The 15605-nt window shown below is 43.7% G+C and overlaps 1 protein-coding gene across 1 annotated transcript in view; it reads left to right on the forward strand.

The window, feature by feature from the left end:
- Positions 1-13757, forward strand: part of cntln (centlein, centrosomal protein) — a 111768-nt gene extending 98011 nt beyond the window's left edge. The window contains exon 26 of the mRNA XM_058066876.2: positions 12311-13757. Coding sequence (XP_057922859.2) covers positions 12311-12427 — 117 coding nt within the window. The 3' untranslated portion in view covers positions 12428-13757. The remainder of the gene's footprint in view (positions 1-12310) is intronic.
- The last annotated feature ends 1848 nt before the right edge of the window (positions 13758-15605 follow it).

The following is a 15605-nucleotide window of genomic DNA, read 5'->3' on the forward strand; positions in this document are numbered from 1 at the left end:
TATCGCCTTTCAAATCCGTCTTGTTCTCTTTTTTGACTTATTTATTTATCTGGAGAGTTGCCCTGCTCTCCTCTCCATCTATAGCCTCTCATCTTGCTTTTTTTATGGAGGGAAGTGGCTACTAGTAAGCCCTGATCTAGCTCTTGTCCCCCCGTACAAGTAGAGAAGGGTAAGGACCTGCCTGTAAAATACACAGTCCATTGAAGCTGGGCAAGTATGGGTATATAGTAAGTACATATACTGGATTTTCGCCACGGAACATTCAGTGCATTACAGAGGCATATCGTGTTCCCAAATGGAAAACACAGAATATGTAACTGCATGGTGATATAGTCACACATCTCCATAAACAAACACATTGCAGCTGGTCTTTTGCAAGTATGGTGGAAAAACTTACATGTATTGTATAAACTCACTGCCATATTAGCACCTGAGCCAACATTAACGGTAGAAACCGATCCAAAAATGTGAAAATCGGTACCCCATTTTGGTGCTAAATAATTGCAGACTCGGTCACCCGCAACAAGTGCTTTAAATAGTGATATTGTGCAGGTCTTGTAGGTTTCGACAAAGGAACACACAACAGCAACACAACACCTTTTCATGTTTGTGAATTTATTATTAAGTTATCATTTTCATTCGTTCATTTTCTACCGCTTATCCTCACAAGAGTCGCAGAGGTGCTGGAGCCTATCCCAGCTGTCTTCGGGTGAGAGGCGGGGTACACCCTGGACTGGTCGCCAGCCAATCACAGGGCACATATAGACAAACAACCATTCACACTCACATTCATACCTATGGATAATTTGGAGTCGCCAATTAACCTAGCATGTTTTTGGAAAACCCACGCATGCACGGGGAGAACATGCAAACTCCACACAGATGGGCGAGCGTGGAATCGAACACAGGTCTTCTAGCTGTGAGGCCTGCGCACTAACCACTGGTCCAACGTGCAGCACTAGTTATCATTTTATTTGTCATTATTTGTTATTGTTATAAAAATATATTGTATGTTTTCCTATCCAAAAGTACAGATTTGCAACTGGTGTCTGATAAAAAGGAAACGATACCCGTCCCTATTTACCCCATCTTGTAAGTTCTATAGGAATTATATTTGGAACTTCTTTCCAAGTTTTGAATTGGAATATCTCAACACATGCTAAGCGCTCTTTATGGTTTTTCACCTTTTTGTAAAGGTGGTAAACTGCAGTAGTTTTTTTCTTATGTCCGAAAAGGAGTAGGAAGAAGCTGAGCTTATCTGATCCCGCCCCTTCTCTGTGATTAGAGTTTAAAAAAACAAGGATAAGAATGTATTAAGTAAGTAAAGTTAGTGCAGTTCGCTGCTAGCTTATTGACCAATGGTAATGGTAATTCATTTGAACATGCATCAGATTACAATTGAATGCATCCCATAATTAGTTCACAGTTCCACATGTCCAAAAGGAGTAGGAAGAAGCAAAGCTTATTAAATCCTACCCCTCCATCTGGTACTTTTACAATCAGTAACTGTTACATTTGTTCACTTCCTGCTTTCCTAATATAGTCTAAGTTTTTTTGGGGGGGTTTTTTTCTATTTTTTGCCACGTACCGAAGTATGAGGTGGTATGAGCATCCAATGACATAATGTGTACCATAGTAAGTGTCAATATAGTGATATATATAGCACATCATGACTGGTTCAAAACTCTTCATCCTTGTATTTAGCAAACATCAACTGCTTGTATTGTTTCTTGAATTGGCTCATCGTTGTGCATTGTTTGAGGTCCTTACTCAATCCATTCCATAGTTTGATTCCACATACTGAAATGCTATGGCTTTTTAACGTAGTCCCAGCATATAAGTGTTTCAAATGTAGTTCCACCCAAGGAGTAAGCAAAGAGAGCTGCCACTCTGTACTCCCTTTCTACCCTCATATCACCTCGGATGAAAAGCCCACCAAGCAGAACATCTGTGAAGTAGACTGTCACCCTGCCTGTGACACTAACAACACTCCACCCTAATGAGCAATATCATCTCGATCCCCCCTCAGTAGCGGCACATCCTAAAATAAGAGGCCAGAAATAGCTTGAAAAAGGGAAGGAAGAGAAGGATGAGAGTGCGCTTACAGTATCTGGCCGGGCTGTCACTGACACAAGATGAGGATGTGCGATGTCTCGATTGTGCGCCCGCAGACTTCTCTTGTCACTGTCAGCCTCTAATAGAGCTGCCAGTGGGACAGTGCTTTATTATCTCAGTGGCCCTGTCAATAACCAACCCATCAGTCACTCAGCTTGTGCATCCATATACAGTGAAGAAAATAAGTATTTGAACACCCTGCTATTTTGCTATTTCTCCCACTTAGAAATCATGGAGGGGTCTGAAATTTTCATCGTAGGTGCATGTCCACTGTGAGAGAGATAAACTAAAAAGAAAAATCCAGAAATCACAATGCATGATTTTTTAACAATTTATTTGTGTGATACAGCTGCAAATAAGTATTTGAACACCTGTGTATCATCTAGAATTCTGACCCTGAAAGACCTGTTAGTCTGCCCATTAGAAGTCCACCTGCACTCCATGTATCATCCTGAATCAGATGCACCTGTTTGAGGTCGTTAGCTGCATAAAGACACCTGTCCACCCCATACAATCAGTAAGACTTTAACTTGTAACATGGCAAAGACCAAAGAGCTGTCCAAAGACACCAGAGACAAAATTGTACACCTCCACAAGGCTGGAAAGGGCTACGGAGCAATTACCAAGCAGCTTGGTGAAAAAAGGTCCACTGTTGGAGCTATCATTAGAAAATGGAAGAAGCTAAACATGACGGTCAATCTCAATCGGAGTGGAGCCCCATGCAAGATATCACCTCGTGGGGTCTCAATGATTCTAAGAAAGGTGAGGAATCAGCCCAGAACTACACGACAGGACTTGGTCAATGACCTGAAAAGAGCTGGGACCACCGTTTCCAAGGTTACTGTAGGTAATACACTAAGACGTCATGATGTGAAATCATGCATGGCACGAAAGGTTCCCCTGCTTAAACCAGCACATGTCAAGGCCCGTCTTAAGTTTGCATATGACCATTTGGATGATACAGAGGAGTCATGGGAGAAAGTTTTATGGTCAGATGAGACCAAAATAGAACTTTTTGGTCATAATTCCAATAAGCGTGTTTGGAGGAAGAAGAATGAAGAGTACAATCCGAAGAACACCATCCCTACTGTGAAGCATGGGGGTGGTAGCATCATGCTTTGGGGGTGTTTTTCTGCACATGGGACAGGACGAGTGCACTGCATTAAAGAGAGGATGACTGGGGCCGTGTATTGTGAGATTTTGGGGAACAACCTCCTTCCCTCTGTCAGAGCATTGAAGATGGGTCGTGGCTGGGTCTTCCAACACGACAACGACCCGAAGCACACAGCCAGGAAAACCAAGGAGTGGCTCCGTAAGAAGCATATCAAGGTTCTAGCATGGCCCAGCCAGTCTCCAGACCTGAACCCAATCGAAAATCTTTGGAGGGAGCTCAAACTCCGTGTTTCTCAGCGACAGCCCAGAAACCTGACTGATCTAGAGAAGATCTGTGTGGAGGAGTGGGCCAAGATCCCTCCTGCAGTGTGTGCAAACCTGGTGAAAAACTACAGGAAACGTTTGACCTCTGTAATAGCAAACAAAGGCTACTGTACCAAATATTAACATTCATTTTCTCAGGTGTTCAAATACTTATTAGCAGCCGTATCACACAAATAAATTGTTAAAAAATCATGCATTGTGATTTCTGGATTTTTCTTTTTAGTTTATCTCTCTCACAGTGGACATGCACCTACGATGAAAATTTCAGACCCCTCCATGATTTCTAAGTGGGAGAAATAGCAAAATAGCAGGGTGTTCAAATACTTATTTTCTTCACTGTATGTGTGTGTGTGTGTGCGTGAAGGCCGTCGTTCTCCATGGCTGTCATGTTCTGCCACATGTCAACATAACAAGAGCAGCTTGCGCGACTGTGTTGAGTTATGGCTGTCGTCATGGCGAAGAGGGAGCACAGGCATAGGTTTCTGATGCTCTCATCACAGCCTAAATTAGATATTGCACTCATCTCCTTCAGGGATGGCCATTTAAAGGCATTGACTTGATCATTGATGAGTAAAATTAACCATCAATAGTAATTAATTCCTGAAAGAAATGAATTTTCAACTGTTTTACGTCAATACTTTTACTTTAAGGCTAACTCTAGTGATTGCCATGTAATGATAACCATAGAAATGAAACAAGATGATTGACATTTAGCCTTAGCAGTACACATACAGTATATCTGTCCTGGCTGTTCAGTACAGAATGTATGCCACATAGTCAGATGGGTTTTGTGCCGATGTGAAAAGATGGGGTTACCAACATGGTGCTCGCAGGAACCAGGTACCCTGTATAGGGGCCAAATGTTAGGACAATTCCAAGGGCACCTGACTGATGGGGCCATGACTTTTTTTGTGGGCCCCATAGTGATTTGGCCCCCAAATCCATGCCAACTAAATTCCTGTAGCTGCACAAAACCTTTGCAACTTCTTCCTTGGTCCAGGCACCTTCCTTCCAAAACCCAGAACTAAAACCCACGGTGAGGCAGCATTTAGCCACTATGGCCCCCACCTGTGGAACAGCCTGCCGGAGAGCCTCAGGACTGCGGAGACTGTTGATATTTTTTTAAAAAAGATTAAAGACGCACCTTTTTAATCAGGCTTTTAACTCATATTTTTTAAACTTTTCTTATGTTTTATCTTTTTAGTCCTATTTTTTGCTCTTAGTCTTCAGCTTTTAACCTCACCGGGGTCCTCCACACTGGGGGCTGTGTCGGGTCTGCTGAGGGGGTGCCATCCTTGGGTCCCTTCGACCCGGCCGGCTGGGGGTTCCTCCCTTTAATGTGGGGGTCCGCTCGTCTGTCGGGGGGCCCGGGTGCTGGTCCCCCGATGGCACAGCCTGCAGCTCCTCCCAGTGTGGACGGCCCCAAAGGTGGCGTTTCCTTGATCCTCAGTGCCATGCCATGTTTGTGTGATTGTGTGATTGTGTGATTGTGTGTGTGGGTCTAGTATGGAGGGTAGGAAGGAGGGGCTTTCTTTTGTTTCTTTGTTTTTCCTTTTAATTGTGGTAATTGTTTTAATTCTGTAAAGCACTTTGTGTTGCATTTCTTTGCAGGAAAAGTTCTATACAAATAAAGTTGATTTGATTCCTTTGTACAAAATGAGGAAATATTTTAAAGTCAGTAAAAGGGGGGCGGGGACATAGCCGCCAAATATCATAGACGCTAATCAAGTCTGACGTAGCCAACACGACTTTTAACGATCAACAGTTGATAAATCGTCACGCCCATCCCTAATTTCCTTGTTGTTGTTTACCTCCGCCAGCGAGTTAATGAAATAAAACCCTCCGCCCGTCAGTGGAGAGCCACCACGAGCGGCGCTCTACGGCCAGGATCGAGGGACGCCGCTATCTAATAATCATGATCAGGCCAGAGGGTGCAGTGTACGGTTCCGGCGCAGCCCACCATGAATAATGCCAGTGGTGAAGATGGAGTGTCCACGTGGGCCAACGGGGTCCAGGCACCAGCCCAGGGAAGCATTGATTTAATTGCCTTTGGTTTATTTGTGGAGTCCTAATTATTGAATAGAGGTAGAATTTAATGGGCCAAGTCTTTATGAAGACAGGGAAATGACTGGCTTCTGCTGCTGGCCAATAATGAAACGGACGGTGTGCTCAAACACACACACACACAATCCCTCCAGATCATTTTTCAGACTCATTTCATGCACACACACACACACACACACACACACACACACACAGCCTCATGACAGTATATTAACATTTAAAAAGTCATTGGGTGTGTTGATTTCTTTACGATAGAACAGTGGTTTACTGGCGCGGGGCGACGCCGAGGGCCTGCTAATATTTAGCCCACAATCACACCCTGGGGAAACGTCCAAGCATCACTTCTTATCAGCCTCGCAACCATAACAAGCAGGTGAACATTAGACCAGCGGTGTAGAGACAAGCCGGACCAATCTGGAACGGCCTCGCCATAAAACGTCAAAGGCCTTTATGGATTGGCTACAGGGCGGACATAACTCCTTTCACTTTAAAAGCCTATTGAAGTTAAGGGGGAGGGTGGCTCATTGCTGCTAAATAATACACTTCATTTCTGTGTTTGTGTGCGTTTTTTTTTTTTTTTTTTTGTCAGGGTGTCTTGACATTGTGGCGTCATTTTTTCAAAGAATTCTGCGCCTCGCACAATAGAAAGAAACTTTCATTATTATTGTTATTACCGTTGATGCTGGCAGCGATATGCAGTGTGTTGTGTTCTGTGGCTCATTATAGCGCCGTAATGACAAGGAACAGCATCCCCACTTCTCTCCCAACGAAAGTGACTCTAATTAAGCTTCATTTAATTATTGAACTAATTAAATCAGCCCCTTCTCTCTTTTTTTTTTTTTGGCTAAGTGTTTGTGTGCATGCGGAGGGGACTCCATGGCTTTGTACTGTAAATATGTCACAGCAGCGGTGGCAGGGATAAGGAGGAGACTCCCAAGAGGAGGACGTTAGGAGTGTTTTTTTGTTTTTTCAACCCCAGGCGGAGTTATTTAGCTTGTTAAAATGGCATTTGATTTAAATAGAAACTTCAGAGGCGGTGTTTCTTTGTGTGTTTGTGTGTTTTAAGTACCATTAAACTAGCTGCCATGTAGCATAGGACACATTTTAGGAGGACGTTGGTCTGTTCCGGAGTCAAACTGTTAACCACTCCAGTGTTCCCTTGCAACAGTGTGGTTCACTTTTGGCAGACTTGCTGTTGAGGATTTTTTTTTAATTAAAATTTTGCAGGGGGGTTGAACATGCACTGTGTTCTGTGTCCTTGTGGTGTATTAGAGTGATATATCGGTGCTCTGTTGTATGTGTGTGTGTTGTATTTACTACTGCTACCAGTAGACGGTGTTGTATACTCATGTTAAAAACGTGTGCCTGTACGAGCCACAACAGTCCTGATTGGCTAAGGGAGAACCCGCCCATTGTGGTTGGCATCCTGATTAGCTGATTAGCTGTAGACCATTGTCAATCTTCTTCATGCCGTTTTCGGTTATGGTTAATGGTTGCTAGTAAATTAGCTAACCCTGTGAGCCATAGACATGAGCTGCTTGCTAACCGCGGATAAACAATAGAAGAAGAAGTAGTTAACCGGGTTTTGGGTGCCATTAACCATTTTAATAATGATACAAAAACGCTACAGCAGAATGGAGCCAGAATGAGGCATAGTCAGAGGAGTAAAATATTCATGAGTCACAAGTAAGTTGAGCATAAACACATGGTGCAGATATGTGTTAAGTAGTCCAATAGATTATCGTAGTAGATAATATATATATTATAAATTTTTTTAGACTTTTCATTGTACTTTTCTTAAAAATAATGTTAAAATCTCTTATTCTTGTAGACCTTGTGTATCATCTCGCCTTATGAATGATACATGAATCATGCCGAAAAGACTGAAGTGACTTCCTGGAGGGTGGCTTTCTTTCGTCTTAACTATAAAAGTGTAAAAAGAAGCTAAATAAAATAAAACGTGGCAGAAAAATGACAGTATTTTCATGGGGCTTTAGAAACAGCTGAATTTGCAGTGCACAATTTTGTGCTGTCAACTTGTCGCTTCAGCGACAGTGTATTGTACTGAGCAACCAGGACAGAGTGCCACTTGTGTTGCCACATGGCCGCTACAATGCCAAATGTTTTAATTAAGAGTCAATGATCAACACACATTGCTTCTGTGGTGGCGTTACACAAACAAAGCTTAGATGCTCACTGACCTGAAGTCTTGGGAAATATGCTGAATCCTTGCATAATAACACTTAAGTCTTTTTTGTGTGACCTTTAAGACATATTTCCCACATTTAACTAAAATTTGTACAGCCTGTATTGTGTCATATTATATGGCCTCGTCAATTTGGGTTGATCCCACCCTCACTACTTCCTGGCACATTAACTCAGCCAATGAGCTGCGCTTCAGTCACCCGCCGCCGCCGCCGCCTTCGAGTGCTAAAATTCCACCTGAGAGTTTGCATCTCCTTTGTATGGATATCACCTTTCTATATTTAAGCCCCAACGGTGCCTGAATCACCTCCTTTCCGCACCTAATGAGTAGCAACCTGAAACAAAGACCCGGTGCTTCCCTGTGTTTAATCTAGGGTGTATTTAGGTCACATTCCTAACAAATGCACCATGCACACCCAAATGATGTTTCCAAACAACGTATCAAGCAAAGGAGAGGTTTTTAATTACAGTATGTGTGGCCCCAAGTGTCCAATTCCCTTTCATATCAGTCTCCTGTGGCCTAAAGGGGAGAAAAGAGGGATCGGCTCCACTGCAGGGGTAGGTAATTATGAAGGAGAGAATAGGCTCCTGTGTGCTCTGCTGCTTTTTCTTACCTGAGCCCCACTTTGCAAATGTGACATATAAATTATGGGAGATAATCAAATGCAAGATTTTTCTACTAGGATGCCTTTGTGCTTGGACTTTTTTAATCTATTTATCATCTTGTTGTTGTTGTTGTTATTATTCCCCAGTTTGATCAATTTGATTTTCAAACAAAAGTGAGTAGATCAAAGATCAAAGATGTTTTTTTTTTTACTCCACACCTTGAATAGTGGCCTACATCAGAGACGTCTTGCACCAGGGACATCACCACCACACACACATCCAGGAATCATTACATCATTGGCCAGTAATTCAGAAATGGATGTAGCCTGGCTAACTTTTTGAATGGGATGTCAACCTCTGCAGACAAAACCCTCAACAAACCATAATGTGATTAATAAAAACACAATTCCGTAGACCAGGCGCAGGCACGGCGCACCTGCTCTTCCAGTGCCAACGCACTGAGATTTGGGAGGGGGTTGCCACTGCGCCAAGCTGAGGATGTGGACATTTCCGTCGGTGGGCCGTCACGCCCATCTCGGCATGAACGCAGCTCTATCGCTGTCAATCAGCATCGCGAAAAGTCTGATTAGCTTTAGTGGAAGTGCGAGTGTGCGGAGGGTGTTACACAGAGTGTATCGAACCCTTTAAATTTTGTCAGCTTCTCATTGCTACTGATGCTTTGAAAGTAAATAATCAGTACACATCATGTAGCTGGAATCTTTATTTACTGTTTTTCCATTCCCCATGCTAGCTTTTTAGCTATTCAGTACCCTGTCTCTGCTGCTTCTCACAGATTGAGCCCTTGAAAATAATCGTGCTAACCTGTTCTGAGGGAGAAGACAAAAGAGCCCAAGTGATCGATCTGTTTGGTGGTCGGGTGAGGGGGGAGGGGGGGAATAAAGTAAAAAAAAAAGTGTGTAGCGCCACTAGCAGACAATGGCCACTGGAGTGCTGTAACTTTGAGCTGCTCCTCGCCCTGAGGTGTGCCCGGGGCTACGGAATAGCAATGTCATTTAATTGGCTCATGAAAACACCTTTTGCTTGCAGCCGCTGTCCTTGTCCTCTCTCTCTCACACACACACACACACACACGCCTGCTTGTCAGTGTCAGTGGCTTTACATGTCAGTTCACTTCTAAAACATGTTCATGAAATCACAGCCAGACAAAAAGGTCTGCTCTGCGGGGCCTGTTGAATAGTAATGGCTCTGAGTTAGCATGGCTTAATGCTGCTGTAGCAATTCCGTTCTTGCCAAAGGGGACAGGACCTTCTTGCAAAAACAGAGCTTGTTGGGCTTGCTTGAGCACGCTTTGCCCGTGCCCGCTCACACTCGCCAAAGGGGACAAGGGTGGGGGTGGGGGGGGGGTGGCTAAATCAACTGTAGCATAACATTAGCGCCGACTCCTAAGACCTTTGCCTTAAGCAGCCCAGGGGATTCCAGGAGAGCAGCTGCATCACTGCTCACCTCCAACCAGCCTGCAGGGTATCAAAGTCTGAAAAAAAGTCCTGCTTGTCCCATGTTGGACAGTGAGTTGCACCACGTCCAGGGAGCAACAAAAGCAATGCAATACTTTATATTTATTCTAGGTACTATATATCTACTGTATATTTTAGGACCTAAGTTAGCCTTGGTTAGCATGTGCCCCAGCTTTGTGAACATGAACATTTTCCAGTTAGCATACAATATGGTTATTTTTATCACAGAAGGTCATTGTTAGCAGCTTGCTGATGCATGGAAACGGGAACCAGAAGTCAGTGCCATCACCCGTCTATGATGTCATCAGCTGTTGACTCTGTAGTTATTTCCATACTAACACAGTTACGCCACAACATGCATTGTTAGGTAAAGTAGAGACTATAAATTGTCCATAGGTATGAATGCGACCAGTCCGGGGTGTAACCTGCCTCTTGCCTATAGTCAACTGGGATAGGCTCCAGCACACCCCCCACGACCCATTTTATATTATGACTTTATTTTTTTAATATTTTGTCATTATTCTTGTAAAATTACTTCTCTCTGTTGAGTTTTCTGCTGTTTTTCTATCAGTTTTATAGTTTAATTGGATTTTTAGAATGTTAAAAAATAGCCTCCGCCCAAAAATGGCCCCCTGGCCACTGTTTAGACGCCCTTGATTGTTTTGCTCTGCAGTTTCTTCACGTGTCATGGCTGCCTCTCTTATTTGTGCCTGGTTAGTGTTTCCGTGTGCAATTAGCTGATGAGGAAACAGCGCACCCTTACGTGGGTGTGTCGTTGTGGGACCTCAAGGGCCAACACCTCCCGGGGGGGGGGGGCGCTACAGAGAGGCCATGTCTCAGTAGTAGCCCACTTCGGCGCTACGGGTTCTCCAAGGACCCAGCACTGTGTTTGATGTATCCCACGCAGGCACATACCAGTCGGCCTTGAGTTGTGTTGTGCCTGTTACCTTTAATGAAGGAGGAGGAGGCAGCGAGACTGTCCTTCTATGGACACCTTTTTCCGGGGGGAGGGGGGGGGTTGATGTGCTTTTTGCGGACATACTTTATTTGTGATCGATCGGAAAGTTGTTTTAATTATGTTATGTTTAATTTTGTTTTAATTACTGTACCGTGTGTTTTATTGTATTTTATTAGTCCTAGAGTTGGTTATTGCACTGTTTCATTAAGGGACACATTTTGTTCTATGGTTATCATCACACTTGTGTTGGTAACCTTATTACAACATTTGTTATAAGGTTCAATCTCATGGTCAAACTGTCACTATCAAAAAATAACTTTATAGACAATGATTTAAGAAACATTTTAGAACATGAACTATATAGATCAGGGATCTCAAACTTTATTTGATTTATTAAAAACAGAAAAATATACAAACTTTTTCAGTCCTTTGGTTCCGATTTTCAAGAAGAAAAGCTCTGATAAAACATTCCACTGTTCTCAAATATCTTAATTTTTATTTTTCTGCACAAAATAAGATGAAAAATAAATAAACAAATCAAGAATAATCAATCAGTAATAAATAAATATAATAATGATAATAAAACGGCAAATGATAAAAACTTAAGAAACCACATATAGTTGGTGGGTAGACAAATTATTTTTTTCAGATTAAAATGAACAAAGCATTATTAGAGCCCTGTAGACATGACAAAACACGACTATAGTCACATTTATACTCTTTTTATTTACAACATATTGCGCAACTGCAGGGTCTTGAGACACATGCTCACTCGCAAACTAGAGAGCTAGCGACCTAAACGGTAGCCTTCAAGTTATTTCCTTTAAACTTAAATAGCCAAAAACTTACCACTTCCACATGGATAGGGAGGATAACTATTAACAGTTATTTAACCTTTAACATGAACATTAATCAAACGTAAACAAAATTTCTGGGTACATGATACCATACAGCATCCATATCAAACTTGCGCGGGCCGCACTAACATTAAACTTTCATATCAAGGCGGGGGCCTCAAACTAGTGTCCTGCGGGTCACATTTGGCCCGCGGGCCGCATGTTTGCGACCCCTGATATAGATGTAAAAAGAAGCAAACCGCTGCAAAACAATAAAACAGTAATGCAAAATTAACAAAAGTATTTTAACATTAACTATCTTACTAGCATTAAAAATCAACAATAAGACACTTCAATGGTGCATATGTTTACAAAAGTGCCGCAACACCACTGTATTTCCTGTACTTCCTGTCTATATTCTACGTCTTTTTTTACAAGCCTTGTCATCATTGACTTTTGACCTCATACATGTGTGAAATATACATATTTGTTTCCAATCCAGAAGTGCAGCAAAGATGTGTACATGCTAACCTTGTTTCCCTTGTTTTCCCACTCACCCCTTTTTCTACCGTCACCCTGACACCCGTGCTCTCACCATCACCCCCTCTCTGCAGATCCCCTCTGCCGGCCAGCTAATGGAGGCTTTGTGCGTGAAGATGAAGGAGAGGAAAGTGCTGACAGAAGAGCTGGCCATGCTGGCAGCAGCCGCAGCAGTCAGCGAAAAAGCCTGACTCCCCGGGCTGAGGCTGGGAAAACTGTCATCCTCTTCTTTTTTCTCTACCACACCCCCCCCACCCCACCCTTTTACCCCGCTCCGACTCGGTGGGAACTCGAACCGAGCTCTGTATTTGTGAAAGGGAAGTGCTTCGAACCCACAGCGGGCCGAGTTTTTGTAATGAGCCGTGGACATCTGTGTTAGCGCCCACTGTCTGTCAGAGAAAAGGTCTTTGTAGCGCCTCGACTCTCAGCCAAGACCTGGGGTGATGCTTACACTAAGCTTACACTTTTATTTCCCTTTCCCTCATTTGGGATATCAAATACTTTGAGGGACGGGGACTCGAACTAACAACATTTTGACAGTTTTTTTAATCTTTTATGGGATTTTTTCATTCATTCATTTTCTACCGCTTATCCTCACAAAGGTCGCGGGGGTGCTGGAGCCTATCCCAGCTGTCTCCGGACGGGAGGCGGGGTACACCCTGGACTGGTGGCCAGCCAATCACAGAGCACATATAGACAAACAACCATTCACACTCACATTCATACCTATGGACAATTTGGAGTCGGAATTAACCTAGCATGTTTATGGAATGTGGGAGGAAACCGGAGTACCCGGAGAAAACCCACACATACACGGGGAGAACATGCAAACTCCACACAGAGATGGCCGAGCAGGGAATCGAACCCGTGTCTCCTAGCTTGTGCATTTCATTCATTCATTCATTTTCTATCGCTTATTCTCACGAGGGTCGCAGGGGATGCTGGAGCCTATCCCAGCTGTCTCCGGACGAGAGGCGGGGTACACCCTGGACTGGTGGCCAGCCAATCACAGGGCACATATAGACAAACAACCATTCACACTCACATTCATACCTATGGACAATTTGGAGTCGGAATTAACCTAGCATTTTCTTGGAATGTGGGATGAAACCGGAGTACCCGGAGAAAACCCACGCATGCACGGGGAGAACATGCAAACTCCACACAGAGATGGCCGAGCAGGGAATCGAGCCCGTGTCTCCTAGCATGTGTGGTAATTTCATTAATTAATTCATTCATTTTCAGCCGCTTTTCCTCACAAAGGTTGCAGAGGTGCTAGAGCCTATCCCAGCTGTCTCCGGGCGAGAGGCGGGGTACACCCTGGACTGGTGGCCAGCCAATCACAGGGCACATATAGACAAACAACCATTCACACTCACATCACGCCAATTAACCTAGCATGTTTTTGGAATGTGGGAGGAAACAGGAGTACCCAGAGAAAATCCACGCATGGAAACTCCACATAAAGATGGCCGAGGGTGGAATTGAACTCAGGTCTCCTAACTGCGTGGCCTGTGCGCTAACCACAGCAGCCCTTTTTAGGGGATTTGATCCATTCTTCATCATGTAAATTGTTGAATAAAAAACACCCAGAAATTTGCACCAAATTGTACGACTATCGAGGTTTTTGATTGGAAAGCATGCATAATTGCGTCACTTTACCACTTTAAATACCGGGATTTAGGGATCGGAAGACTCTTTCCGTGTGAAAGAGGCTTCGATCTTTGAAGGAAATTGTATAACGTTATGCTTCCATCATTTGAATAATAAAGCCATATTTGTCATCTCGTTCTGTATTTTTCTCCTTCAGTTCAAAGGTCATCCGTGAAGGTGGCTGATGACAGCGAGGATCCGGCGCAGATATGTTGATTGACAGCTGACCGGGAAAGTGGGAGGGTGTTAACCCCTGCTGTTGACATCATTAACAAGCGCACAGAGAACACAGGTTCCATCCTTGACACCTTCTTCCCGCCGCTCTTATTATTATTCACTCCGGATAGGAAGGTCTCCTCTGTCCTTGAGCTGGCCTCCTACACAGGAGACCACCACCATGTTTCTCTCCCTCCCCTCACCTCCATCTGAGTGCTTGTTTTCTTTTTGCTTTTCTTTACGTTATGCATAATTAACAGCGCCAAAGAATCTCTCCGTTAAAGAATTTAAAAGAAGAAATAATTCCACTTTTTAATCACTCCTTCCCTCCCTCCCTTCTCAAGTATATGCTAATGATGTCGTTTTCCTTTATCTTTTTATAATAAAGGATTAGGCCGAGGACTGTCTCCGACTGCATCTCGGGGACCAATTTAGCAGAGATCCAGGAGAGACGAGCCCTGGTGGTTAATTACCATTCATTAACATAGTTTGCATCTCCTCTGCTCCAATACCCACGAGCCGGCTATTGTCAATATTTGTCCCATATAAATTCCTTGCCTGTTTTTTTTTTTTTTTTCCTCTCCTTTTTGTCGCTGTCCTATACAGCGTCGCTAATGACAAACATTAATAATAACTCAGAGCAGTGAAAGCACCATGCAAATGAGCAGACTCGGCTTCCTTTTGCGTAGTCAACATGTTTTTGCGGCGTGCTATTCCTGTGACATATTCAAATGCGGGCCCTCTCGGGTTTAATTAACCTGGCCTTGCCTCTTGACGCTCCCTCGGTGAAGACGTTAAAACGCACAAATGTCCCGCTCCAGACATGTTTTTTTTTTTTTTTTTTTTTCTCCCTGTGTCGGAATGGCATGCCGTTCCCTTCCCTTTCTTCGCCGTCCTCCTTGTCTTCCGCTCGTCTTCCCTTGTACTGCTCTCATTAAGAGGGAGGCCTCCTTTGGGAGCAACTTTGATCACTTCTTCCAAATGCAAACTTCTCTTCCCTGTTTATTCATTCCGACTCTGTCATTTCTCCTCCTCTGCCTTCACTTTGGCCACACTTAACAAAATCTCTCTTTTCCTGCCAAGGTCAAGCTTGTGTATGGCCCCTTTTTCCACTTCACCTCCACGCGACTCGCTGTTGGTGCATTTCCATTGTCAACACAGGCTGACTGAGAAGATACGTCACTGTTGCATTAGAGAGCTGGAAATGACAGTAGTTAACGCACATGCTAACATTAGCTATGGATGCTCCATTTGGCTACAGTGGCCTGGACACTCCATAGTCTCCACTTTGCTGCAATGCTGTTTTTTGCTGCCCTTAGTGTCCTCTTGGACCAAATTTGTCTCAATTGTTGTTCGCATTTCTCGTTGTGACGGAATACCTCACCTTCCCTTGTCGCTGTGCCAGTACTGGTTTAGTCCACAATCTCCACTTTGCTGCAGGGCTTCCATTTATGGCTGCCCTCAGTCTCCTTTTGGATAAAATGTCTTCTCACCATAGCT

The sequence above is a fragment of the Doryrhamphus excisus genome, linkage group LG9 (genome assembly GCF_037039965.1).
Source record: "Doryrhamphus excisus strain RoL-2023G ecotype Guam linkage group LG9, RoL_Dexc_Guam_v1.1, whole genome shotgun sequence".
Classification (NCBI taxonomy): domain Eukaryota; kingdom Metazoa; phylum Chordata; class Actinopteri; order Syngnathiformes; family Syngnathidae; genus Doryrhamphus; species Doryrhamphus excisus.